General features: G+C 41.9%; 2 protein-coding genes and 3 non-coding genes across 12 annotated transcripts in view; 4 read left to right on the forward strand and 1 right to left on the reverse strand.

Annotated features, from left to right (window-relative positions):
- Window positions 1–20,110, reverse strand: part of SLC18B1 (solute carrier family 18 member B1) — a 54,543-nt gene extending 34,433 nt beyond the window's left edge. Inside the window, exons 1-3 of one of the 7 annotated variants that reach the window (XM_070796179.1) lie at window positions 19,789–20,110; window positions 7,685–9,200; window positions 7,147–7,286 (exon numbers count right to left, since the gene is read on the reverse strand). In XM_070796179.1, coding sequence (XP_070652280.1) covers window positions 7,147–7,286; window positions 7,685–7,745 — 201 coding nt within the window. In that variant the 5' untranslated portion in view covers window positions 7,746–9,200; window positions 19,789–20,110. Of the gene's footprint in view, window positions 1–7,146; window positions 7,287–7,684; window positions 15,928–19,788 lie in introns of those variants that run through there. The other 6 variants (XM_070796180.1, XM_070796181.1, XR_011568494.1 and 3 more) reach the window with 6 other exon arrangements.
- Window positions 20,111–20,396: 286 nt separating this feature from the next.
- Window positions 20,397–23,896, forward strand: RPS12 (ribosomal protein S12). Of its 2 annotated transcripts, none has more exons than XM_019967458.2 (6): window positions 20,397–20,436; window positions 20,558–20,608; window positions 20,793–20,909; window positions 22,144–22,246; window positions 22,685–22,786; window positions 23,807–23,896. In XM_019967458.2, exons 2-6 carry the CDS (start codon window positions 20,595–20,597, stop codon window positions 23,867–23,869), a joined length of 399 nt encoding a protein of 132 aa, XP_019823017.1. In that variant the 5' UTR covers window positions 20,397–20,436; window positions 20,558–20,594; the 3' UTR covers window positions 23,870–23,896. The 2 variants fall into 2 exon arrangements, with proteins under 2 accessions (XP_019823017.1, XP_019823018.1); XM_019967459.2 differs by having other exon boundaries at window positions 20,432–20,450.
- Window positions 21,130–21,202, forward strand: LOC139185023 (small nucleolar RNA SNORD101). The gene has a single exon (XR_011568615.1). It is a non-coding gene; the product is annotated as a small nucleolar RNA SNORD101 (small nucleolar RNA).
- LOC139185029 (small nucleolar RNA SNORD100) lies at window positions 22,527–22,603 on the forward strand. The gene has a single exon (XR_011568621.1). It is a non-coding gene; the product is annotated as a small nucleolar RNA SNORD100 (small nucleolar RNA).
- LOC139185028 (small nucleolar RNA SNORA33) lies at window positions 23,556–23,685 on the forward strand. Its single transcript, XR_011568620.1, has one exon. It is a non-coding gene; the product is annotated as a small nucleolar RNA SNORA33 (small nucleolar RNA).
- Window positions 23,897–24,350: the final 454 nt, after the last annotated feature.

Raw genomic sequence — 24,350 nt, forward strand, 5'->3', positions numbered from 1 at the left:
ATTTTAATTTCCCTAACACATGGGAGGGAGACAAGAGGCACAGGTTCAATCCCTGGGTCGGGAAGACCCCCTAGAGAAGGGTATGGCAACCTACACCAGTATTCTTGCCTGGAGAATCCCATGGACAGAGGAGCCTGGCGGGCTACAGTTCATAGGGTCGCAAAGAGTTGGACATGACTGAAGAAGCTTCACACACACACACACACACAACACATGGGAACCTGTAACTTGTAGCCAAGTTGGATGGAAGCTGGGGGTAACATGGAGACCTACTACTTGCAATTGGCATCTGAAGTGGAGGGCAGTCTTGTGGGACTGAGCTCTTAATTTGTGGGGTCTGGCCTAATACAGATCAGCATTAGAACTGAATTGAATGGCAGGACATCCAACTGGTGTCACAGAGAATTGCTTGGTGTGGGGAAAAGATCTACACTGCTGCTGCTAAGTCGCTTCAGTTGTGTCCGACTCTGCGACCCCATAGATGGCAGCCCACCAGGCTCCCCCGTCCCTGGGATTCTCCAGACAAGAACACTGGAGTGGGTTGCCATTCCCTTTTCCAATGCGTGAAAGTGAAGTCGCTCAGTCATGTCCGACCCTCAGCGACCCCATGGACTGCAGCCTTCCAAGCTCTTCTGTCCATGGGATTTGCCAGGCAAGAGTACTGGAGTGGGGTGCCATTGCCTTCTCCAAGACCTACACATCTGGTGTCAAATGTGTTGTGAGTGTGGTAGCAGTGTGAGCATAAAGGTGAAACACACGGGAGGAAGGTTTTCCAACTCAATATCACATTTAGTTACAGGATCAAATGCCACTAAAAAAACCCAAAACCCCCAAACAACCACTTTACTTTGCTGGTCAAAAAAATCTAACAGAAAGTTCCTTAAGCTAGTACATGAGTCATCCCAAGGACCGTTCAGACCATTCAGTTCTCTATTTCTAATACCAACTACCTAACAGTTCATAGAAGATAAAGTTTCCTTTCCTGACATCAATGACACAGATGAAAGAAGCTCCCTCTCCTCCCAACATGCTGCTGAAACATTTGGAGTAATTTATCACCCATCAATGATTCCTATGATTGTTTATAGACTACTCTATCATTGCTCCTAAATTTGCTACACGTGGTGGTGCTGCTGCTGCTGGTGCTTTAGTCACTAAGTCGTGTCCGACTCTTATGACCCCAGGGACTGTAGCCTGCCAGGCTCCTCTATCTATTGGATTCTCCAGGCAAGAATACTGGAGTGGGTTGCCATTACATTCTCTAATTGCTATAGATGATATAATGTTTATTCTAAAACTGCTTCTTTTGAACTTCAAATGCTACTATTAGTTGTGTTGTACAACTGAACAGACAGAGGTTTGAAAACCTTTCTAAAACCTTGGAATTATGGTGGATCCTTAGACCAGGTTCTAGCTATAACCATTTAAGAGGTTAAAATATGAGTTTAATTTTTTGAGATAAGATTGGCAACTTGGCAAACCATGAAGCACTAAGTCTGAAACACACATCTGTCCTCTCAGGCAGTCAGTGGTCATTTATCCAGCACCTTCTATGCATCACATAGGAGCCAGCAGTGAATATTTATAGTTAGAAGATGTGACTTAGATTCATCCTTTGCCAGGGCTTCAGCTCTTCCACAAATCACTCTACTCTGAATACAGAAATGTGTGTGTACACACATACTCCCTTTAAAATCTGTCATCCACAACAGCCTTAATTCTATTTATTTATCTTTTCACTCTAACTACATTTTTTAAGATAAAAAATAAGTTTATCACTTCCTATAGTAAGTTATGATAACCATTCAATCCTTGTCTTTAAAAATATATATTCTTACATTGTGTTTCTAAATAAATCCTACATTTCTCAAAGCATCATACCACAGGAAACCAGATGGGTGAACTCTATCTTTTTCTAATTTTGGCCCTATCACATGGCTTGTGAAACTTCCAGACTAGGGATTGAATCTGTATCCCCTGCAGTGGAAGCACAGTCTTAACTCTTAGACCACCAGGGAAGTCCAGGTGAACTCTACTTTTCATTGCTAAACTATAGGAAGGGAAGGCCCTCTCACTCTGGGAAGCACTACCTACCCCTGAAGTGCAGTCCCTAAGTGCCTGGTTGTGGGAGAGAGTGGAGAAGTTGAACCTAGAGCATTCCAGAAACTGCTTGGGTGGCATTTGGGCCCATAATTTGATGAGACTCAGGATTAACCATTTCTTTGACTTAAAGCTCAACATTCAGAAAATGAAGATCATGGCATCCGGTCCCATCACTTCATGGGAAATGGATGGGGAAACAGTGGAAACAATGTCAGACTTTATTTTTCTGGGCTCCAAAATCACTACAGATGGTGATTGCAGCCATGAAATTAAAAGATGCTTACTCCTTGGAAGGAAAGTTATGACCAACCTAGATAGCATATTCAAAAGCAGAGACATTACTTTGCCAACAAAGGTTCGTCTAGTCAAGGCTATGGTTTTTCCTGTGGTCATGTATGGATGTGAGAGTTGGACTGTGAAGAAGGCTGAGTGCCAAAGAATTGATGCTTTTGAACTGTGGTGTTGGAGAAGACTCTTGAGAGTCCCTTGGACTGCAAGGAGATCCAACCAGTCCATTCTGAAGGAGATCAGCCCTGGGAGTTCTTTGGAAGGAATGATGCTAAAGCTTAAACTCCAGTACTTTGGCCACCTCATGTGAAGAGTTAACTCATTGGAGAAGACTCTGATGCTGGGAGGGATTGGGGGCAAGAGGAGACGGGGACAACAGAGGATGAGATGGCTGGATGGCATCATGGACTCGATGGACGTGAGTCTGAGTGAACTCTGGGAGTTGGTGATGGACAGGGAGGCCTGGTCTGCTGCGATTCATGGGGTCACAAAGAGTCGGACATGACTGAGTGATTGATCTGATCTGATCTTCCATCACTAATCATCATATGAGATAACGGTATAGAGAAAAGAGAGCTCTCACTATTAAAAATGTCTTCACTGGCATCCTAGCCAAAGGTTATTCTGTATGTAGACAGGAACATGGAGTCCATGTTTCTACCACACCAAGCATCAGGGGGTGCCAGGGGGCTCACTGTGTCCCTCAAACTTCTTATGCCGATGTCCTAACTCTCAGTACTTCAGCTGTTGTTGTTGTTGAGTCACTAAGTCATGTCTGACTCTTTGTGACGCCATGGACTGCAACATGTCCGGCTTCTCTGTCCTTCACTATTTTCTGGAGTTTGCTCAAACTCATGTCCATTGAGACAGTGATGCCATCCAACCATCTCATCCTCTGTCACCCTCTTCTCTTCCTGCCTTCAATCTTTCCCAGCATCAGGGTCTTTTCCGATGAGTCAGTTCTTTGCATCAGGTGGCCAAAGTATTGGAGCTTCAGCTTCAGCATCAGTTCTTCCAATGAATATTCAGGATTGATCTCCTTTAGGACTGGCTGGTTTGATCTCCTCACTGTCCAAGGGATTCTCAAGAGTCTTCTCCAGCACCACAGTTCAAAAGTATCAATTCTTTGGCACTCAGCCTTCTTTATGGTCTAAATTTCACATCTTCACATGACTACTGGAAAAGCCATAGCTTTTGGCTATATGGATCTTTGTTGGCAAAGTGGTATCTCTGCTTTAAATACACTGTCTAGGTTTCTCATAGCAACTTAGAAGGTGACCTTATTTGGAGAGAAAGTCTTTGCGGGAGTAACCAGTTGAAAGACGTCACGAAGGGTGGAGTCTAACCCAGTATTACTCGTATCTTTGTAAAAAGGGGAAGTGCCTTCAGAGAGACACGTGTAGAGGGAAGATAATGTGAGAAGACACAGGGAGAAGTTGCCCACCTACAAGCCAAAGAGAGAGGCCTGGGACAGATCCTCTCCTTATAACCCTCAGAAGGAACTGACCCTACCAATGACAATGATTTTGGACTTCAGAGCTGTGAGACAATACATCTCTGTTGTCCCCAGTCTGTGGTACTTTGTCATAGCAGCCCTAGTCGTCACATAGAACAGGTAACTCTAAGGGAAGGTGTTATCAAAGGGGTCGATTGAGATGTGGAAACAATAACTTCCCTGGTGGTCCAGTGGTTAAGACTCCATGTTCCCAATGCAGGAGGCACAGGTTTGATCCTGATTAGGGAACTAAGATCCCAATGGCCAAGATGTGGCCAAAAAATAGATGAGGAAAGAACATTCATTGGTCAAGTTATATCCATGTTGTTTGCTTAATAGATCTGAAAGTTATTAGTTCTCAAGTCTGGCTGAAAATGTATAGAAGTTACAGCAACTAACATTTATTGGCCCCTCATTATGAGCCATGCTGATCTATATGGTTTCAAACAAGTAAGGGATGTACTTTTAGCTGGCCCCTTTTTATAGATGAGGACACAGACTTGCAAAAGTTACTTGTGTCATGGTCATAGTAGTCCTGTCCGTTTCCATCTTGCACAGGTTCCCACATTCTCTGTGAAAGTGGGATGGGGACTTAGCACGTTCGAGAATCACACACCACAGCAGCAACTGAATACTGCTTTTGACATGCGGATCCTGCTGCATGTTAGGATGGCAAGAACGGTTGTCAAAAGCAAAATTCATTATCCTCTGCCAAAGGAGGAGGGGGCCAGGAAAAGGATGAGTAGAAACATTAATTCTACACCACAAATTAAGAAGAAGGACCTTGTTTTTCCTTGACCTAATTAGCTCGTTAATAAGAAGCATGATGGGGCTTCCCCAGTGGCCCAGTGGTAAAGAAATGGTCTGCCAATGCAGGAGATGAGGGTTCAATCCCCGGGTCAGGAAGATTCCCTGGAGGAGGAAATGGCAACCCACTCCAGTATTCTTGCTTAGGAAAGCCCATAGACAGAGGAGCCTGACAGGCTACAATCCATGGGATTGCACTGAGTCAGGCACAACTTAGCAACTAAACACAAACAAAACAGGAAAGAAAAACAGAATACACAGGGGGAAGAGCAAGTTTTGCCAGTGTGTTTGTCAACCCTAATGCTTTTATTAAAAATGAAAAAGAGCCCACTCTTCATGTCTATACCTTTTAAAGTTAGAATGCTCTCTCTCCTGCATCTTGCAAGCAAAAAACTAAATCAAATGCTTTAAAAAAAAAGAAAGAAAGCACACACCCACAGCCTGCTTTTCCTCTGTCTGTATTTCACTGCTGCTAAGTTGCTTCAGTCGTGTCTGGTCCGACTCTGTGCGACCCCATAGACGGCAGCCCACCAGTCTCCCCCGTCCCTGGGATTCTCCAGGCAAGAATACTGGAGTGGGTTGCCATTTCCTTTTCCAATGCATGAAAGTGAAAAGTGAAAGTCAAGTCTCTCAGTTGTGTCCAACTTCTAGCAACCCCATGGACTGTAGCCTACCAGGCTCCTCTGTCCATGGGATTTTCCAGACAAGAATACTGGAGTGGGTTCTCATTGCCTTCTCCACTGTATTTCACTAAGAAGAATCTAACACTAGTTACTCTCACTGAGTTCCAGCTGAATCAGACATGCCTTTCTATCTAGTTGGCCACTACTCCTGTTCTTCTCTGTCTTAATTCCACAGCTTCCATTCCTCATTTTCTTCCCCCCAAATCCATATCTGTCCAGTCTAATCTGTCTTGCCCAAACATTTCTGATGACTTCTCACTGACGACATCTTTGACCTGCATAGAAGGACCCTTGCCTTTGAGCACCAACCTGCCTATTCAGATCCTCAGCTCCCATGGACCTTACTGCACCCAGACACAAGCCCCACCATTGTCCATGGTTCCCTAAGAACATGCTATTTACTTTGCTAATTTCGTGACTGTCTCCTGTGAGTTTCTCACCTAGAGGACCCTTGCCTCTCTTGTTCACCTTGGGAACTAACATTTCTCAAGACTCACCTTGGGCTTACCCTGCCAAGTCCCTTTCAGTATTACTCCTTCTCTCCTTCCCTCCCACATCTGCCAGTCTCACTCATCACAAAATTAACCATTCCCGTCCCTAGAGTCTCCTTACACTTTGGACATCCTCTTCAAGGAGATTCAAATACTCTGCAACTTTCTTTTCATACTTTTTCCCTCCCAATGGACCGATGAGAGAGGGACATTTTCCTAATTTTTTTCCAACCCTAATACATCCAATACCTAGCATACTCTAAGGTGGGAAATGGTTGAACCTCCCACTCCCATTCAGTAAACAGAACTGAACTGGGCCAGTCACTTAACTTTGAGGTCTGTTTCTTCATTTGCAATAGGATGAGATTCTGACTATTCTGCCTATCTTACAGAGTTGCTCCAGAAACCAAATGGGATAAACATGTTGGGAAGTACACTGAAAACTAAAAAGAACTTAATGGGTACAGGGTTGTACTACTGTTCTTTTAGCAGAGAAGCCATGTTTATTGTCTTTTGTAGCACACAGAAGGAAGGACCATATGTTATCAAAGAAGTCAGAGGACTGGGAAGGACCCCTGCATCATGAGCTGAGGCTTTCAAAGACGGCACGAAGCAGAACACACAGGCATATTGTCCACACCCAGCCAAGACAGTGTCATTTCCTCCATACTGCACCTCACCAACCTCCAGATTTCAGGTGGATCCTCTAGGGGTTATTCCTTCATGTCTGTGCCATTATCCATAGACCCGAACATCACATAAAATGCTATGATTAGAAGGACCTGATCAATATTAATCAGAATTCCTCCTTGGCACAAATATTGCAACTAGATTCCATACAAAATTCAACTCAGAAAAGGGAGTGGACCATGCCTTCCTAATTCCAAAATATTCATAAACCCAAAATCCAGGAAGCTGTCACTGTCTTAATATAGATCTTTCGCAATAACATTGAAATCTCAGTTATTCAGTGCACTTCCTTTTTTTTTCTTTTTTATCGGTTGCAGAAGCCAAACAGATGAATCAAACTTCATGATGAGCAAAGCAATCTTCAGAAGGTCAATTATATTTAGGTGAATTACTTCTCAAGATGATGTTATTATGACTGATTTTTTTTCCTTCTAGTATCAAATATTCTATAAGAATTCTTCTGTTGGCTTAAGTTCTATACATTATCTTTGCTATATGCAGGTTTTCACATTCTCCATACTGTCAAGTGAAATTTGTCAAAGGCTTTTTAAAAACATTAATAGTTCATATGAATATCAAAATGTCTTACCTCCTTGGGGAAAAAGGGTCCAAGGATAGAATAGCACATCATGGAACCTAAGTTAATGGAAGCTGCTGATATCAGTACAAAAATCTGTTCTCTTGAAAGCCGCCTGGATGTCTCCATTGCACCTCCTGGAGGGCCATCACCTTGAAAGCAAATAGGCTGCAATTAAATACGGTAATTGGGGCTACTGATCAAAGTACAGAAATGTCATTTCTGTGTACAGACAATGTACTCTGAAGGTAATATCTGCTGAGCTAAAGGCTATTTTGAATATAGCATATTTGGTCTAATGTAACACAATCCTTGTATATCACTGCAATTTTCAAAACATATCACTTTCATTTGCATTACTATTCCCTATTAGAATTTCAGTGCAGAATTTATCAAACCATCTGCTTTGTTTTGCCTTCACCTTAAGGCTTATTTGTTTCACCTTTAATAGATTCTTTCAAGAATGATGAGGTCACAGGATGCTCTCCAAATGGTACTATCCTCTGAAGTAATGTACTTTCTCAGGTTGAAAAGTGAAAGTGTTACTCACCCAGTTGTATCCAATTCTTTGGGACCCCTTGGATTGTAGCCCGCCAGGTTCCTCTGTCCATGGAATTCTCCAGGCAAGAATCCTGGAGTGGACAGCCATTCTCTTCTCCAAGGGGATCTTCCCGACCCAGGGATCAAACCCGGGTCTACTTCATTGCAGGTGGATCCTTTACTGTCAGAGCCGCCAGGGAAGTCCACATTCACAGGTTACTAGCTTCATATGCTACATGGACTCAATCATGTTTTAATCACTTCCTGTTAGTGGTTTATTAAGGTGGCTCAGTGGCAAAGAAGCTGCCTGCCAAGCAGGAGATGTGGTTCGATCCCTGGCTCAGGAAGATCACCTGGAGAAGGAAATGGCAACCACTCCAGTATTCCTGCCTGGAGAATGCCATGGACAGAGGAGCCTGGCCGGCTATAGTCCATGGAATCTGAAACAGTCAGACATGACTTACTGACTGAACAGCAGAAAAATTATTGAAGTGTAAGTAGGAAAAAACAAACTAAATCATTCAATTGGAGAAGTAATACTTACAGTGGCAGCTCCTGGAAAAACAAGTGTCATAAATCTATAAATCAGTAGTGTTTTACAGTAATTACTGGTCTTCTGCATCAATTAACTTAATATTTATTCCCAGGGCTAAATTACCATTTAATTTAAAGACATCAGGTCAATTACTCAGTTCCAAACACCCAGTAAATCTATTTGCAATTTTTAAATTATACATGGTTTTGAAAGAAAAGAAGTTTAAGAAAATATATTTTGTATTTTCTGTATTTTCAGAGGTTGCCATTAAATCTGTGAGACAGAAGCAAGTCTTAAGAAGTTTTAAAAATTTTGGTAGTGGACGAGGAAAGGAACTGAAAGAGTTAAAAGGGTTAGGGGGATAACAGTGGGGCTGGAACTGTCACCATTTGCACTTTCCTAAAGGGCATTCTTATTTGAATGCATTCTTAAACACAAACTACTTAAAAGTAGAGCCACAGAAAGTCATCAGAGACCACATCCTGTCACGCCAGTATCCAAACTTTAACCCTTTCCAGGGAGAAAAAATACCCACTGCCAGGACCCTGCCTTTTCCAATCTCTCTAAAACAAACCAAGCTAAAAGCAATTCAATCGCTGTTAAAGACACAGAACCCAAGCCACAGAGGTGCAACTGGCCTCCGGCTCTCCGTCACCTCCTGGGGGGCGTGGGCCTTCGGGGTCTCCCGGTGAGTCCATATGCGGTGCGCGGTCTCGGCGGCTCCCGGGTCCAAGCCCCTGGGACTCGACCTCGAACGAGCAGAAGCGCAGACGGCCACCGCTCAGCGAGGCCTAGACATCCCTGATTGCCTAAGGACAGCGCGCCTCAGAATTCCACGCAGACCTGGACAACAGCGAGTAGCTCCCGGAGGCGGAGCGGAGAGGGGGCGGAGCAATGACTTTTTTTTTTTTTTTTTAAGGCTCAGCCTGTTATCCACCAACAGCCAGGACCTGTTCTGTCCACAAATACTCATGTCTTGTCCATTTTCTTTCTGTATGGGAAAGAAAAATAAAAATGAGTCTGTATTTCATATAACTGAACCCCATATCTTAAAATGAGTAAAATTTAGGAATACCAAGAGTAAGAAAGGAAGCTTATGTAGACACAGAAAAGATAGGTAGTACATAAAATTAAAAACTGGCTTCCCTGGTGGTTCAGTGATTAAGAATGCACCTGCAATGCAGGAGACGTGTGATCCATCCCTGGGTGGGGAAGGCCCCCTGGAGAAGGAAATGGCAATCAACTCCAGTATTCTTGCCTAAGAAATCCCATGGACAGAAGAGCCTGGTGGGCTACAGTCCACGGTCGCAAAGAGTCGGACACGACTGTGAAATTTAAAAATGCAAATGTGAATTAGAAAATTAGGTTTATAACGACTCTTTTTTTTTTTTTTTAAGTAAAATCAAGTTTATTTAGAGAGATGCATATTCCATAGGCAGAATGCAGCCCATCTCAGAAGGGGAGAGTAGCCAGGACATTTTATTGAGTGAGTTATTCTTTAGAATGGGTGAATGGCGTAGTGTTTGTAACCACTGAAGCCAGACATTAGTAACCTGGAAATGAATTAACTGATGTGAAGTACTCTGAGTTTAAAAAAAAAAAATTGCAAGAATTATAATGAATGTTGAAGACACATGGTGGAGTTGCTGGGAGAACCACTTCTGGAAGGAGAGGCTCGAGGTTCAGTTCAGGCACTTGTCCTCAGTGGGACATACCCTCCTTCTGCATTCCTGGGATTGAAATAAGGAGGAAGGAAATTGAAAATATTTTTAAAATTTTTTTCTAGAAATTTCCAAAAAGTGAAACTTGAATTTGCCAAGCAGAAGCAACTATTTGTAAATTATTTAAATTTCATTTATAACATTTACATTGCATTGGGTATTATAAATCATCCAGAAATGATTTAAAGCACATAGAAGGATGTGCTATAGGTTATATGCAAAGGCTATGCCATTTTATATAGGGGACTTCAGCATCTGTGTTGGGGTGTTGGGGGTCCCAGAACAGATACCCTTGGATATCCAGGGATGACTGTACTAGCTGATTGTGACTGCGTCACAGGTCAGTTTCTCCATCTGTGTGACTGGGATTGTAATGCCTGTCATGGAGAGTGGTTGTGAGCACTGGTGATAAAGTATGTGAAGGGCTTGGCTCTGGAAAGTGAAGCCTGCTATGTTATTCTCACCCTTACAATTTTCTGGCACAAAAAAATAGAGGCTTCACTTATCTTCAACTGATTTACTGTTTGGGAAGGGTTAAAGTTTAAGGAATGGAAAATTCTTAATTTGGGGCCAAGATAAAATACAATAACTTAGGACTATTGAGCTACTCTCCTGTGCCAGGCATTGTGAATTCAAAAATAAGTGAGCCCCATCCAGTCTCTGCCCTTAGGTAACATATATACTCCCTTCTAGCAGATAAAACAGACACCGATTAACAATTTATTATAATGCAATGCATTCTGTAAGAGAAACATATTGGAAGAACTGTTTACTTGTCTTACAGTGTGTGTTGAAGATTATGTAAACATTTCTGGGAAAGCAAGTAGGTAAGGAGAGCCTGTAGAAACACTAAACAGGATTAGCTCTAGCAAAGTTTTCTTAAAGTGGACTCCAAAATCTTTTTGATCTAACCCCTGCCAGTTTCTCCAATCTTATTTTACTCTACATTCTTGCTCCAATCTAACATCAAACCATAGAAGATAATGTTCTTGAATTACTTATTTGATGACTGCCTTCTCCCTCTCTTTTTTTTTTTGTTCTTTCTTTCCAGACTGTTCTTTAAGCAGCTATTGGATTGCTAGACTGGTCCTCTTACTTATTACTCTACTAAGAAGTTTCCTTAACTTCATCTTCCAATCAATCCTTCAACTGAATTTTTAATTTGTTGTAGGCCTGGCGTGCTGCAATTCATGCGGTCGCAAGGAGTCGGACACGACTGAGCTACTGAACTGAACTGAATTTGTTGTCATCTCTTTCTCTGTATCCCTAGTCCCATTCTCTCCCCATCAACAATAATTCTTGCATGTTTAATACAAAATTTGTTTGTATATATTTTCATAAAATGTACATTTTTGTTTTGCAACTATCTTTTAATTTACATAAAGATTTTGTGGTACATATATTCATACTCCTGTCTTCCTCTCACATCTAACCTCTCCTTCCAATCCTCCTTCCAGATCCTTAGTGTTATCATGGAAAATATTATCATGTTCTTATTTTTCTGCACCCACTGTAACAAATAACATGAATTTGGCAGCTTAAAATAACACAGCCCTGCAAGCCAATAGTTCAAGATCAATTTCACTGAGACAAAATCCAAAATAATCTCTTAATCTCAAGATATTTAACTTAATCACACCTGCCCCTCCCCCTTTTTTTTACAAAAGGTAACATTTATAACTTGCAGGGATTTAGAATTTGGACATATCTTTAGGATCCATTATCAGCCTACCACAACTATCTATTCATGTTTTTATATGTTCATCTAGACATATATACACATATGAAACATTTTTTTTCTTTACAAACTAAAATGGAATAATAATATGGTCTTTGTTTAAATGTTACCTCGAGTTCAGTCTTACCCCTCTATCCAAAATACAGCCCCTTAACTCTTTGTCTCTTCATCCTTCTTTATTTTTCTTCCTAGTATCTGTATCAATCCAGGTTGCCTGTTTCTATTAAAATAAGTGACTTCTGTTCATTTGAGCAGAAAATGAATTTACCCTAAGTTATTTGGTAACACATCAGGAGGGTTGCACACACCACTCAGGGACTACATGCCTAAAACCACACCCAGTGTTTATTGGTTGCGTGGTATAGATCTTTTTCCATCCTCTTACTCTTAACCTATCCATATCTTGGATATTAAAAATGCATCTCTAATAGACAGAATATATGATTTTTTAAAAATCCATTCTAATGATCTCTATTTTTTTAATTTGAGCAAATAGCTTATTTACATTTAAGGTGAGTATTGACATGGTGGGATGGGATTTAAGTCTACTATTTTAAAAAATTTTATTTACTTATTTGTTTTTGGCTGTGCTGGGTCTTCATTGATGCTTCTGCTTTCCTCTAGTTGTGGCAAGTGGGGCTACTCTTCATTGCAGAGCACAGGCTCTAGGCGTGGGGGCTTCGGTGGTCGTGGTGCGTGGGTTCAGCAGTTGCGGCTTGAGTACAGGCTCAGTAGTTGTGGCACACAGGTTTAGCTGCTCTGCGGCATGTGGGATCCTCCCGGACCAGGGATCAAACCCATATCTCTCCTGCGTTGGCAGGCGAATTCTTTACCACTGAGCCACCAGGGAAGTCCCGTAAGTCTACTATTTTATTATTTGTTTTATATCTTCCCATCTGTTTTTTTTTTTTTTTTAATTAGTTTCTTCTTTATTATGGTCTTTTTGTCTAATTGAAAACAAATTTTGGAATTACATTGGAATTTATCTATTGTGTTTCTAGCTATGTCATTTTGTGTTATTTTTTAGTGGTTGCTTAGTGTTTTCAAAACACATTCCTAACATTTCTGGTCTATTTTGAGTTAATATTGTAGCACTTTATGCAAAGCATGAGAACCTTACCACCATATAGGTCCAGTTATCCAGTGTCAGCTTCCAATTATTTATGTTCTAGTTTTTGTAAGTATTACAATTTTTTGCTTTAAATAGTTGTATGTATTTTTAATTAATAGGTGTATGTATTTTTAATTAATAAGAGAAAAATAATGTATCATGAATAATACTTTGTAGAAACTCTGGATTCTCTTGTGTTCTTTCAAAGAGTTTTGATTGCTTTTTCTTTTCTAATTTCAGCAGAGTTAAGCTACCTTGACTCAAACTTTATGATTAGATAGCATCACAAACTCAAGGGACATGAATCTGAGCAAATTCTGGGAGATAGTGAAGGCCAGGGGAGCTTGGTGTGCTGCAGTCCAGAGTGTCAGAGATTTGGACAGGACGTTGTGACTGAACAACAACAATGAACAATACGCGTGTGTACAGGGGCCAATCAGAGATTTAGCTGAGTCTCTACACAGAATCACTACACAGAATACTGGTCTTCACTTTCTGGCTCTCTCCTTTCTGGGACTACCCCTCCCCTCCATTTTCGGCAGCTGTGTTTGCTCTAAAGTCTGTCCTCTGGTTTTCAAGGCAGTAAAATTGAGGCCCTCTGACTATTAGCTGTTCCACATGGTGCTGACTGCAGGCTCCCCTCATACTGAAAACCATAAACATGGGAATGCAGCCAGTGCCACTCCTTTTCCCAGCTGTCAGTCTCCAACCCCACTGTCCACTTCTGCTTTGGGCCATCCTCCAGGACCTGCAGGTAGTTGTTTCCAAACTTTTTAGACTCACACTTGTTATCTGCAAGAGGGTTAGTCTTGCAAAACCACTAGTGATGAATATTTATTGTGTTTTATTAAATTATTTAACTGTGATGGATAGGGTGAAAGATCTTCATTTAGTCATATAGTAAGCCAGTTTGAGAAGCACTAAAACTCAGCAGTGGCCACAGGACTGGAAAAGGTCAGTTTTCATTCCAATCCCAAAGAAAGACAATGCCAAAGAAAGCTCAAACTACCACACAATTGCAATCGTCTCACACGCTAGTAAAGTAATACTGAAAATTCTCCAAGCCAAGCATTAGCAATACGTGAACCGTGAACTTCTAGATGTTCAAGCTGGTTTTAGAAAAGGCAGAGGAACCAGAGATCAAATTGCCAACAGCCACTGGATCATCGAAAAAGCAAGAGAGTTCCAGAAAAACATCTGTTTCTGCTTTATTGACTATGCCAAAGCCTTTGACTGTGTGGATCACAATAAACTGTGGAAAATTCTGAAAGAGATGGGAATACCAGACCACCTGACCTGCTTCTTGAGAAACCTATATGCAGGTCAGGAAGCAATAGTTAGAACTGGACATGGAACAACAGACTGGTTCCAAATAGGAAAAGAAGTACGCCAAGGCTGTATACGGTCACCCTGCTTATTTAACTTATATACAGAGTACGTCATGAGAAACGCTGGGCTGGAAGAAGCACAAGCTGGAATCAAGATTGCTGGGAGAAATATCAATCACCTCAGATATGCAAATGACACCACCCTTATGGCAGAAAGTGAAGAGGAACTAAAAAGCCTCTTGATGAAAGTGAAAGAGGAGAGTGAAAAAGTTGGCTTAAAGCTCAACATTCAGAAAACAAAGATCATGGCATCTGGTCCCATCACTTCATGGGAAATAGATGGGGAAACAGTGGAAACAGTGGCAGACTTTATTTTTCTGGGCTCCAAAATCACTGCAGATGGTGACTGCAGCCATGAAATTAAGAGAAGCTTACTCCTTGGAAGGAAAGTTATGACCAACCTAGATAGCATATTGAAAAGCAGAGACATTACTTTGCCAACAAAGGTTCGTCTAGTCAAGGCTATGGTTTTTCCAGTGGTCATGTATGGATGTGAGAGTTGGACTGTGAAGAAAGCTGAGCACCAAAGAATTGATGCTTTTGAACTGTGGTGTTGGAGAAGACTCTTGAGGACTGCAAGGAGATCCAACCAGTCCATTCTGAAGGAGATCAGCCCTGGGAGTTCTTTGGAAGGAATGATGCTAAAGCTTAAACTCCAATACTTTGGCCACCTCATGTGAAGAGTTGACTCATTGGAAAAGACTGATGCTGGGAGGGATTGGGGGCAGGAGGAGAAGGGGATGACAGAGGATGAGATGTCTGGATGGCATCACGGACTCGATGGACATGAGTTTGAATGAACTCCAGGAATTTGTGATGGACAGGGAGGCCTGGAGTGCTGATTCATGGGGTCGCAAAGAGTCAGACACCACTGAGTGACTGAACTGAACTGAACTGAACTTAAAATAATTTGTAAAAGTTCCTGTAACCAAAATCTCTGGAGTTACCTTGTTTCTATCATTCCCTAAACCTGATTGCTCAGCAAACCCTTTTATTCTCAGAGCCAACTCATTGCTACAAAGTATATTCATTTTGTAGTGGGAGGGGGTGGGGGTGTGGGAGGGTTAGGTAGACCATAGGTTACTCTGTTGCATGCAGTGAACTATAATTGATACAATATTATCCAAATTTTCTATTACTTGTCCTAATATAAAAAAGGAACAGCTGTCATTTACAAATAAAGAAACCATTTGTAATCAGAGACAAAGGAGGGAAGCTGACAGCAACTACAGCTAAGTGTCATGTGGCTGAAGTCATACAATATCTCAAAATGACTATGGCAGACCACATAGATGCTCAACATTTACTAAAAGTTAAAATTAGTGTTTAAATGATGCCATAGAATGTCCAAACCATGTGCTAAAGAGCATCTCATCAATTCTCTGCTTCATTTTACAGCCGAAGCACTTTTGAGACCCAGAGATTAGAAGTACTTTGACCAAGACTACAGAGTCAGAAAATAGTATAGAGTGGAATCTATATGAAGAATTCTTAACTAACAGTCTGCCTTTTAACTTCTTTGTTGGGGTTAAAACTGGTTGTGTAAGAAGGACTTTTTTTTTCCCCTTTAATGTATGTGCTTAGTTGCTCAGTCGTGTTAGAGCCTTTGCAACCCCAGGGATTGTAGCCCACCAGGCTCCTCTGTCCACGGGGATTCTCCAGGCAAGAATACTGGAGTGGGTTGCCATGCTCTCCTCCAGGGGGTCTTCCCAACCCAGAAATCGAATTGCAGGCAGATTCTTTACTGTCTGAGTCACCAGGGAAGCAGTCCCCACTCCCCCCCCCCCACCCCACCCCTTTAATATTTTAAGTTTTAAGCACAGCAGCAGACCTGCCTTCATTCCAATGATTCTTCAATAAAAACTGCAGTTGTCGAGTACATGTTAGTGCATCAGGACCCATTTTTCAAAAAAAAAAAAAAAGTTACACAGATAACAGCAGAGCTGGTCTATAGGAAGCAGTATTGGGAGCTGAAATTTTGCACACCCAGGTTCTCCATGTTGGCCAAGTGAATAAATTGCCCATGTTGCTGGTTTACAATTAGTTTATTCATGAATATTAAGTATTGCCTCTAATTGTTTCGTTCCTACCAATCCTGAACCAGGCCTATGGTGAGCTGCCACAGCACCCAGACAGCTCTGGGTAGCATCTGGTAGCAAGAAAAACAAGGGCTGAGGAAACATTTTTAGTAATACTTCAGAAAACTTACACATTATTTTTACAAACTGCTACTTAGAAACTTCATTAATCTATTCCACTCCACTCTCATTCATCTATTTTATTCTTTTTTATGGTGTTTCCTCTCACCAACTGCTTTCTCCTTTGATTTGTCCTTTGATATAATTGGATTCTGCCAGAGCTATTTTTCAGCTACAATTATTTTTCTTCAATATGTTTAAAATCATATGCTACATAAGCCAAGGCTAGACCTATGTTCTGGAGCTTCAGCAGGATAATAGTTTTGAGTTGTTTTCATGTTTTTAGCTTCCATTTCCATCCATTATATTTATTTCTACTCCCCAAAGTGGAAACATTTAAAAGTTTTCAAATTAAAAGTGGTTTTCTGGGATTCCCAAAGCCTCCAACTAGCTCACAACAGGCATAAATTTGTCACAGTAGATGTCAACATGGCTTTCTTTTTGGTGTGCTGACTATCCAGATGCTTCTTTAATCTTATTTCATTTCATGAATTCATTTAGTACACACTGGTTTAGTGACTCCAATATGTAAGTCACGGTACTGAATGCCAGATGCTTTAGGACAGGAGAAAGGTTATATTAAGAACCTTTCCATGTATTCTCCTGTGAAGTTATTTATAAGGTAAGTAACTATGTCACTGGAGAAGACTCTTGACAGTCCCTTGGACAGCAAGATGATCAAGCCAGTCAATCCTGAGGGAAACCAACCCTGAATACTCACTGAAGGACTGATGCTGAAACTGAAGCTCCAATACTTCAGCCACCTCATGTGAAGAGCTGACCCATTGGAAAAGACTCTGATGCTGGGAAAGATTGAAGGCAGGAGAAGAAGGGGCGGACAAAGGATGAGATGGTTGGAGGGCATCACCAACTCGATGGACATGACTTTGAGCAAGCTTTGGGGGTTGGTCATGGACAGGGAAGCCTGGCGTGCTACAGTCCATGGGGTCACTAAGAGTCGAACGTGACTGAGACTGAACAACAGCTACTACTTCACAGGCAGTGGTGAACACTTTTAACAATTATCTCTTTTTACTCCTCATAATATTCTAGTATTATCACTTTACTGGCTCAGAAAAATAAGCCATTTGCCAAAGGCCACAGAGTTAGCCAGAATTTGAACTCAGCTCAGCTACGCCCCACCACTCCCTGATATAAAATCTTTCCTGTGCACTGGTTTAGCTTCTGTTCCCACTTTTGGTCTTTTAAGTAAAGCTTTTTTCAGTTCAACACAAACATCTTTCCTAGTATTTAAACTGTTCTTCATCCCCTTCTTTTTTGACATCTGTCGTGGGTTGAATTGTGTCCCCACAAAATATATAGGTCAAAGTCCCAACCCCAGCACCCCATATCAAGACCTTATTTGGAAATAGAATTATTCTATATATAATTAATTTGGACACAGAGACAGATATGCACACAGGGAGAACATCCTGTGAAGACTGGAGTTATGCTGTCACAAACGAAGGAACATCAAAATTGCTGGCAAACCTCAGAAGTTAAGAGAAAGGCATGGAACAGATTCCCCACCTTAGCGGTAACCAGTCCTGCAAATACCTTGATTTCAAACTTCCTGTCTTCATAATTATGAGAAAATAACTTTGCTGTTTAAGCTACCAGTTTGCCATACTTTGTTATGGCAGCCTTAGCAAACTAGTACATCTACACTTAAACGATTCAGAAACTCAGATTTCTACTGTTGTGTCTTTTTCTGCTTGACACTGCAATATTCCCCTTCTCTGTTTATGTGATTTTTTACATGATGAAGGTAGAACCAGTGGTATCATTGCCAAATGTGAGATGTCAAGAGTTATCTTTGAAATCTTGATCTCCGTCCCACATTTGGGCAATCATCCAAATGGCTGAAGGCTTAGAAGCATCAGCTTTGAAGTCAATGGGGCTCAAATACCAGTTTCCACATTTACTAGCTGTGTAGCTTGGGCAACTCCTTAAGCCTAAGTTTCTTTCCCCATTAAAAGGGCTAACACCACCACTACCATATGAAGTTTCGATGATACTTAAGGGAGAAAATATAATAATTAGTACATAAACTGACATCTAAACAAAATGACCTATTATCATTAACGTTTCTAAAACACACAAACTTTAGAATTTATTTTTCATAGGTATTTCAGACACATATTTGTATACATTGTTTAAGCGTTATAATCTGCCAGTATGAGAGTGACTCTAGCTATTAACTCCCCTGAGGCCTTCAGGTGTTATCAACTTTGGCGCAAATCTTAATCTCACCACAAACATGAAAGCAGCAGGAATAAATATACTCATCTTTATAAACTCTGTTCCTCACCTCCCAAAAGCTCAATAGTTAAGTGAATAAGTGAACAACTTTTTAGGATGAGCTATGGATGGAAATAAGTAGGTTCAACATGTATACAACAAAAGCTTGAAAGTTAATATTGAACAACATGGATTAAAATTCCATTACATCATTACTCTGGCTAATTCTACCTCACACTCTGAACACGTTACTCATTGTTTTTTGTTTTTGTTTTTTTTTCCACAGTACTCAAAAATTTAACATTATCTGTTTGTTCTTCGTTGTTCGCTGGATTCATGGGTGCTAGAATCCCAGGGACGGGGGAGCCTGGTGGGCTGCCGTCAATGGGGTCGCACAGAGTCGGATACGACTGAAGCGACTTAGCAGCAGCAGCAGCAGCACCTATCAAACGCTTAATAATTGCTGTCGTGGCTACTTGTCAGAAGAGGAAGTTAGAACACAAGAAATGACATCAGGCTGTATTTCATTACCATGTATTTCATTAGCGTTCGAAATGCTGGTGGGGGAATGGTCAGTCAATGCAAAATTCAGAATATTGCTTTCTGAGAAAGTCAAAGTTAAAACTGACTTCTCAGAGAAGATTCCACTAACTCCGCCAGTCCTGGAAGGCGAAATTAACGCCGGATTTCTCAAAGACTACGTTTTCTTCTCTGTATTCCCAGACCCTGTCCCTATGTTTGGTACACTGTGTTTCAAATGCACCTGCTGAATCCCGATTTGGGCGGGATTACGAATCCACGGGGCAATTTAGCGTTAAAAACAAAACAAAACCCTAAAAACAAAAACCCCCAAACCAAAACTTCTTTTAGAACCAACTACATTAGGGAACCGTAACCAATCATTAGGCTGGCCAGGGGTTTCACTTAACAGTGGTCAGCAAAGTGGAATTTGAGATGCGCTTCAGAAGTAGCGAAAACGTGTTGGCTGTCGTTTCAGGAAAACACAGACACACAAGCACGCGCGCAATCACCCACAGACTGACAAATCACGAACATTCAGAGTGACTTAGAAACGAAGCGAGAGTGTGCCGCTCAGGGAGGCCCAGTTAGCGGGGTCGGCAGGAAATTACAAGTACTGCGTAGTAAGAGTTAAAATTTGGCACCCTACTCCAGTACTCTTGCCTGGAAAATCCCATGGATGGAGGAGCCTGGTAGGCTGCAGACCATGGGGTCACGAAGAGTCGGACACGACTGAGCAACTTCACTTTCACTTTTCCCTTTCATGCATTGGAGAAGGAAATGGCAACCCACTCCAGTGTTCTTGCCTGGAGAATCCCAGGGACGGGGGAGCCTGGTGGGCCGCTGTCTATGGGGTCGCACAGAGTCGGACACGACTGAAGCGACTTAGCAGCAGCAAGGGTTAAAATTAGTTTTCCACCTCAGCCTGGGGTGCCTGGGCTCCCAGAGCTTTAAAAGATCGCGCGGACAGCAGAGCCGGGCCCTTCTCGCGCTCCGTAGAAGAAGCTCTCTGGGCCTCCGCAGGCCGCGCCTCCAGCGGGAAATGACGTTAAGAAGCTGCCCGCGCTAGTGCCTGCTTCGTGAGCCAATGACCGGCCGAGCAGAGTCAGAAAGTTAGTAGGAGTCCTGTCTCAGGACCGCCTCAATCCGGAAACAGAAATTCTCCAGGTCCGGCATTGCCAGAGCCAGCTCTTCCATAGAAGGGAGTGCGCACGCGCCCAGGGGTCCTGGGAAACCCTTAAATACCGTCATGCGGGCGCAGTCGTTCTCTTTCCCTGCCGCCGCGGAGCCGCGCGGAGGCGGAGGCTCGGGGTGAGTGAGGCAAAGTAAGGGTGTTGGTTATGCAGTGTGGCTGCATTTTACTTGGAGTTGGCGTTGAGTATGTGGGGCTAATCGGGATCATTTCTTTAACTTATTGCTGTTTGTTTTGCAGTGCATTCAAGATTCGGCTCCACCCGTAACCCACCGCCATGGCCGAGGAAGGGTGAGCCCAGGGCTGGGTGGTGGGGCGGGCAAAGCGTGGGCCTGGACCCAGTCGCGTGGTTTCTAGATGTGCCCTGGAGCCGTAAGCGCATCTGGCCTACCTTGCTGATGACTGCCGAGTCCAAGGCGTTAGATTGTGGGCGAGAATTTACCACATTAAAAAACTTCAAATTTTTGTTTTTTAGCATTGCTGCTGGAGGTGTAATGGACGTTAATACTGCTCTGCAAGAGGTACTGAAGACCGCCCTCATCCACGATGGCTTAGCACGTGGAATTCGCGAAGCTGCGAAAGCTTTAGACAAGTACGTGTATCAGTCTCAATACTGTGGGTTGTTGGAACCGGAGCAAAACTGCAGCCGAGGGAAGAAAGCGTGAAGTTCATGGTGTTAGCACAAAAGTTCTGAATGACATCCGTTCTACAGGAAACATAGGAAAAGGTATCAGCTCAGAACTCTAATGGCCCGCTGAGTGTGTGGGTTTTGAATGGGGATGAACGTTTGATTCTTGAAGTAAAACTACAGTGTTTGAATGATGACTTAAGTTGTCGGATACCCCTTCACTCCTTCTATGAGTGAAATCGCATAGTCTGACAAACCTGTAGATTTGGGGACTAATTTCACTGTTAGTTCGGGAATAGATGGGAACCTTCATTTTGAACTTTGGAGACTTAAACCACTTTACTGTGGCAGAAACATTTGGATTTAGCATGAAGTTTCCATTGTTCTTGCCTGGAGAATCCCAGGGATGGTGGGGCCTGATGGGCTGCTGTCTATGGGGTCGCACAGAGTCAGACACGACTGAAGCGACTTAGCAGCAGCAGCAGCAGTTAGTAGTAGCTGTAGGGGTCAATGTGGATGAGAAATACTTGTAAATTTACTCAGTGAGGTCTTTGGGCTGGTTATCTTGGCAAAACAACTGTTTAAGATTTAAAGCCAAAATTAAGGACCACTAAGCTGCAGTCCATGGGATCGCGAGGAGTCGGACCGACTGAGTGACTTCACTTTCACTTTTCATTTTCATGCATTGGAGAAGGAAATGGCAACCCACTCCAGTGTTCTTGCCTGAAGATCCCAGGGACGGGGGAGCCTGGTGGGCTGCCGTCTATGGGGTTGCACAGAGTCCGACACGACTGAAGCGACTTAGTAGCAGCAGCAGCAAGCTGAGTGAATTTAAATCTATTAATTTGGGGTAAATTTGCCAGTGGAACCAGCCTTTCTTGGAAAGCTGGTAGAATCTACTTTACTATTCTGCAGGAAAATACTGTGCAATATTAGACTGGGCCCAGTAACAGGTAACAGTTAAGCAGTTGCTATATGTGAAATTTAGAGTTTTACAAGTTTTTGAAGATTAGGTGGTTCTATAGACAGATCGAAGTAAAGAAATAATATGCTTTCTGGCAGCTACTTCAAACTGAAGTTGTGTTCTCCAATGCCTGGTTAGGTTTTTGCCAGTGTATCCAGTGCAAAGATAATTCTCTTACAGACTGCAGGTGGATTTAGACCCAAATTTTAGCTTCTGTTGGATTTTGCATTTCAGGCGCCAAGCCCATCTGTGTGTGCTCGCATCCAACTGTGATGAGCCTATGTATGTCAAGTTGGTGGAGGCCCTTTGTGCTGAGCATCAAATCAACCTGATTAAGGTAAGTTACTCTTTGGATTTTGTTTTTGTGAAAGAGAAATCAGCTTATTGTAAATTAGGCCAGTTACAGACGTGTGTCCACATAAAGGTTATCCATAATTTTTGTCATACCAGAGAAAGTTTGTAAAGAACTCTTCTGCAGGTCTGAAAAGCATCACAAACTTGGCATTTGTTGGCTATGCTAAAGCTAGTTAGGGAAGCATTTTTATTCCTGAAGATTTAAATGCTAGCTTTACGTTGATACAGAATAACCTGCGTAGGGTATTGATAGGTTTCTTTGGGCTGTACATGATGACAACTGGCTCCCTCTACTGAACCGTGGTGAGGAAACTGCCATGTCACCCTATCTGACTACAGCCACCTTTCATCTAATGTATTGTCAGTAGTATTAGTGCCTACTTGTGTGGTGATTTATTTTTGTTCTTATTCCCTCTAATAGGTTGATGACAACAAGAAACTAGGGGAATGGGTAGGCCTCTGTAAAATTGACAGAGAGGGGAAACCTCGTAAAGTGGTTGGTTGCAGTTGTGTGGTGGTTAAGGTAAGCTGATATTTATGTCTGGCATAAATGTTGTACTGGGTAACCATGTCTGTTTGGAGAAGTAATACTAGTTACATTACCATGCAAAACTTAAAAGCTTAAAAGTGATCTAGGGTTCATTATACAAAGTATGACTGTTAAATTTTGTGGTTAGATTTTTGTCCTATCCTTGTGTATATTACAAACACAAACAAGTTACGGTAAAATTGTCAGAAATGACACAACGTGGAATTTTGTGTGAATATTTGAATGAGTTTTATGTAGATACCTTCTGTCCAAGTGACGTTAGTGTGTCAGATGATTGTTTTTCAGTGTGTTAGTCATGCAGTCATATCTGACTCTTTGTGACCCCACGGACTGTAGCCCACCAAGAGCCTCTGTCCGAGGAATTCTCCAGGCAAGGATACTGGAGTGGCTAGCCATTCTCTTTCAGGGGTAATCCTGACCCAGGGATCAAACCCGGGTCTCCCACATTACAGGCAGATTCAAAACAAGCAAAAACATCTTAGTGATTGATTCTGATATAGAAAGTGAAAATGAAACTCATGGTGCTGGATAATACAGTTGTATCAGATATAAATATTGAATGTAATAGTTCTCAAAGTGTAAATGAAATAACAATTTTTGGCCAGGCCACAGGTGTTAGTTTCAGCAAAAATCTCCTGGTCAATAATTACAGAGTTAACCCTGTAATAAGTCTTAAAAGCAAATGTGTAATTCTCAACAGACATAAAGTCTTTCTTACAGAAAAAGGAAATAAGCCATAATTAAGCCAGCCAAAGAATCTGCTAACCTGAATGTGTTTCTGCAGAAATTTAGAAAATGCTGGCAATAGGAAAGCCATGTTACGAGCCTTAAAGACATTGAAGTCATTAAGGTCCCTGAAAATGGCTACAAGGCATTTTAATGGTGGGAAATACTTAATAAGGTGTGCTTTTTTTTTTTTTGGTAAAGCTTCACTAACTGGTGCTAACAACTTGGGAGTTTGTAAATTTTAGTAAAATCACATTTGTTTTTTAGGACTATGGCAAAGAATCTCAGGCCAAGGATGTCATCGAGGAGTACTTCAAATGCAAGAAATGATGAAATAAACTGATTTCTTGTTTTCCATCTCTGGCTTTTTATTTGGGGCAGGAAAATTAAGGTGTGTTAATGAAGGACAAAAGATTGATTGTAAAATAACTGGATGCATGCTGTTTGTCCTGCTTTCTAAGTGAAAGCATTTTTCCCAACCAGTAAGTAATTTCATTTGGCAAGTAGAGCCCAAGTGAAGATAGGCTTGGTGATGGTCAGGGTTTTATTGGGTGGGTGTTTATGACTGACAGACTAATCTATAGCCTAGAAAAGTAAACTGGACAAATCAGCAACATGCAAAGGGAACTGGATTGGATTTAGGCTGTGGGGCACTAGAAGGTACGTGAAGTGCAGGTGTGCTTTTGTACAGCCCATTAGGGTAGGTCAGGGTTTCTTGTTTAAATATCAGTCACAGAAACATGTGCTTTCATGTACTCAAGTCCCCAAAATTCTCACGGAAAGGCAATGGTGATCTGTGTACTTGAAGCCT

Source organism: Bos indicus, chromosome 9 (genome assembly GCF_029378745.1).
Source record: "Bos indicus isolate NIAB-ARS_2022 breed Sahiwal x Tharparkar chromosome 9, NIAB-ARS_B.indTharparkar_mat_pri_1.0, whole genome shotgun sequence".
NCBI lineage: Eukaryota > Metazoa > Chordata > Mammalia > Artiodactyla > Bovidae > Bos > Bos indicus.